The following is a 2902-nucleotide window of genomic DNA, read 5'->3' on the forward strand; positions in this document are numbered from 1 at the left end:
ATCGAGTTTAATAAAGTAGTTTCCATAGAGTTTCACCGTGGTAAGTGACGTGTCTAATAGTGAATTTGATGCAGAAATGTTAATCGTTATGATGTAGACCTTACTGTAATTTTAAAATTAACATAGGCCTACACTTGAATGATCAAAGTACTCTTCTGAACAGATATATTTTATACATTGGACATATAGGCCTGTCGACTCACAATATGGAGTAAAAACAAACAAAAACACTTTGTTTTATGGCACATGTGAGTGACTGGTTATTTATTTATGAATATGCTAGTAAAACAGAAATCTAGTTTGATATTTTCGTTGCATTACCTGCATTTTATTTGGAGGCAATCGAAACAGTTTAATTTCTGACTGTGCATTAAGTCCAATCAAAACTAAGATAAATACTGTAGTCATTTCTTTATTTTGTTTCGTTTGTCAAAGGCAGATAATACAACCAACAGTCTTAATGTTTTAATACTGCAGCTCATGATAGAGTAATATATCCATGTGCACGTTTTGGAAACTGTAATTTACCCCCTAAATTGTCCACCGATGACATGACACACAGTTTAATTGGCCATTTTGATTGATAGTAAAAACACAACAAAGTATAGCCTGAGTCGTATATCGCCTATGGCAAACTGGTCGAGCGAGTTGGGGTGTATGCTGCCTGCGCGCCTTGGCCAATGGAACCACATCCTCCCTGCAGTGCGTAAGAGCGCAATTTAGGATTTAACCAGGTCTTTGCTGTGGTGCTGGCAGTAGTTCGAGAGAGCCCATCGGCGAAAGCACACATCACACAATGCAAGTGTAGTCTTCACTCAGTCTTCAGACGTCTCAGTGGAAACAGACTTCCCTTTAACGTTGCTGCTTCGAACTATGACTGGAGTATTCGACCGAAGGATTCCGAGTATCAAACCTGCCGACTTCCAGAACCCTTTTCAGCTTTCCACCACCATGCATCACCCGTCTCAGGAATCTCCTACTCTACCCGAGTCTACGGCCACGGATTCTGGCTACTACAGCCCTGCTGGAGCAGTGCACCATGGCTATTGTTCGCCTAACTCCACCTCGTATGGGAAACCGATCAATGCCTATCAGTACCAGTACCACGGCGTAAACGGATCTGCGGGAAATTACCCTGCAAAAACATACCCAGACTACAGCGCATACACAGCCTCTGCTTACCACCAATATGCTGGAACTTATAGCAGAGTACAACCACAACCATTAAGTCCGCAAGGTAATTAGCCTACATTATTATTCTTGTTGTTATTATTGTTGTTATTATTTAATCAAGTTTGTGCTTTGTTCGAGCTCTCACACTATTTTTTACATGCGAATAGCCTATTTCAAGCAAAGATATTTTCCACCATGGTAACATTATTGAAATTAAATTCGGTAAAGGGGCACACATTTTTCTGAAAAGTAATTCTGTAAAAATGACAGACTTTTCCCTTAGCGGTTAGACTCTTTGTTATACGCATTTGCTTCAATATATTTGTCTATACATCGAAAGAGAGCCCTCCCTAAGAGACATTTGTCCACGGGATGTCCTCTTGATTTGATCTCTCTGAAATAGATGGTATAACCAGGAAATATGACTGCATTATGCAAATACTTTATACTTAGTTCGTTTATACACCACATATAAAGTAATGTATTTCTTTCTTTCAGAAAAAGAGGTAGCAGAACCTGAAGTGAGGATGGTAAACGGAAAGCCCAAGAAAATCAGAAAGCCAAGAACAATCTACTCCAGTTTTCAGCTCGCCGCCCTGCAGCGGAGATTTCAGAACACACAGTACCTCGCGCTGCCGGAGAGAGCAGAGCTCGCGGCTTCGTTGGGACTCACGCAAACGCAGGTAAATAGCTTACTATTCTTCATCTTCATTGTCTGTTCAAAGTTGCATTCTATTTTGTTTAGTTTTTTTCATCAAAATTATCACTTGTTCTATGTTGTTATCCTTCACTGGAATTGTCCGTTCAAAATTGCATTACGTTTACAATATACATGTCATGCGTAATGTGTGCGTAATTAACGAAAACACATCGCCCCAATGCTTAATTCATATGAATACTTTAGTATTATGGAATTTGTGGGTTTTAATATGCTTTTATTTATCAACTCGTTTTAACATAATTCTCATCCATCCCCAGGTCAAAATATGGTTCCAGAACAAAAGGTCGAAACTGAAGAAAATCATGAAGAACGGCGAACTCCCACCGGAACACAGCCCGAGCTCCAGCGATCCCATGGCTTGCAACTCTCCTCATTCACCCGCCGTCTGGGACACGCAGGGCCCGTCCAGGCCTCACAGCCACCAGGCACAGAACAACAACTCGGCGGCATCCACCTTTTTGGAAAACTCCGCCTCTTGGTACTCCGCGGCTGGTGCCATGAATTCTCACCTCCAGGCCCCCAACTCGATACAGCACTCTTTGGTTCTCGGATCGGGGACGTTATACTGAAACCCAGTTCAACAAATATTTCATTGTATGGGACTCGTGTTTAAAAGATTCAGAGGAATATGCAATGTATTGATGACAGTCATAGAAGAACGTGTATAATGTGTAAATGTGTGCATGTAATTTATTGCATTTTGGAAGACTAATTAAACGTTTTAAATGGACAATGGAACCCAGACACTTTCAATGGCGCCCTCCTGAATAAACACTTTAAGGCAATTGTTTTGCTGATACCAACAAATCCCTCACGATTACTGATATAGCATGTAGGCCTAGATAGGCTATTCGCACTGAATATCAAGGACTCCATAACATGACAACATAAGCCTACTTTCTGTGAGACACTTTAAATCCATGTACAGCTCAAACTCGAGTTGAATTGCCTGGGCTGTCTGTGTGCCCATATTTGTCAGTGGTGCAAAGTAGTGTTTCACTTTAAATA

At 40.9% G+C, this 2902-nt stretch overlaps 1 protein-coding gene across 1 annotated transcript; it reads left to right on the forward strand.

Moving 5' to 3' along the window:
• The first annotated feature begins 779 nt into the window (after positions 1 to 779).
• Positions 780 to 2623, forward strand: dlx5a (distal-less homeobox 5a). Its single transcript, NM_001140670.1, has 3 exons — positions 780 to 1237; positions 1672 to 1856; positions 2152 to 2623. The coding sequence occupies exons 1-3, from the start codon at positions 874 to 876 to the stop codon at positions 2461 to 2463; spliced, it is 861 nt and encodes a 286-aa protein (NP_001134142.1). The 5' UTR covers positions 780 to 873; the 3' UTR covers positions 2464 to 2623.
• Positions 2624 to 2902: the final 279 nt, after the last annotated feature.

The sequence above is a fragment of the Salmo salar genome, chromosome 27, assembly GCF_965601325.2.
Source record: "Salmo salar chromosome 27, fSalSal1, whole genome shotgun sequence".
In the NCBI taxonomy this organism is placed as follows: domain Eukaryota; kingdom Metazoa; phylum Chordata; class Actinopteri; order Salmoniformes; family Salmonidae; genus Salmo; species Salmo salar.

Bases quoted from the DNA above. Each gene is read 5' to 3' on its own strand.
- dlx5a (NM_001140670.1), top strand. From the start codon at position 874: ATGACTGGAGTATTCGACCGAAGGATTCCGAGTATCAAACCTGCCGAC. The intron at 1,238-1,671 runs GTAATTAGCCTA...TCTTTCTTTCAG, and splicing joins ACAACCATTAAGTCCGCAAG to AAAAAGAGGTAGCAGAACCT. The intron at 1,857-2,151 runs GTAAATAGCTTA...ATCCATCCCCAG, and splicing joins TGGGACTCACGCAAACGCAG to GTCAAAATATGGTTCCAGAA.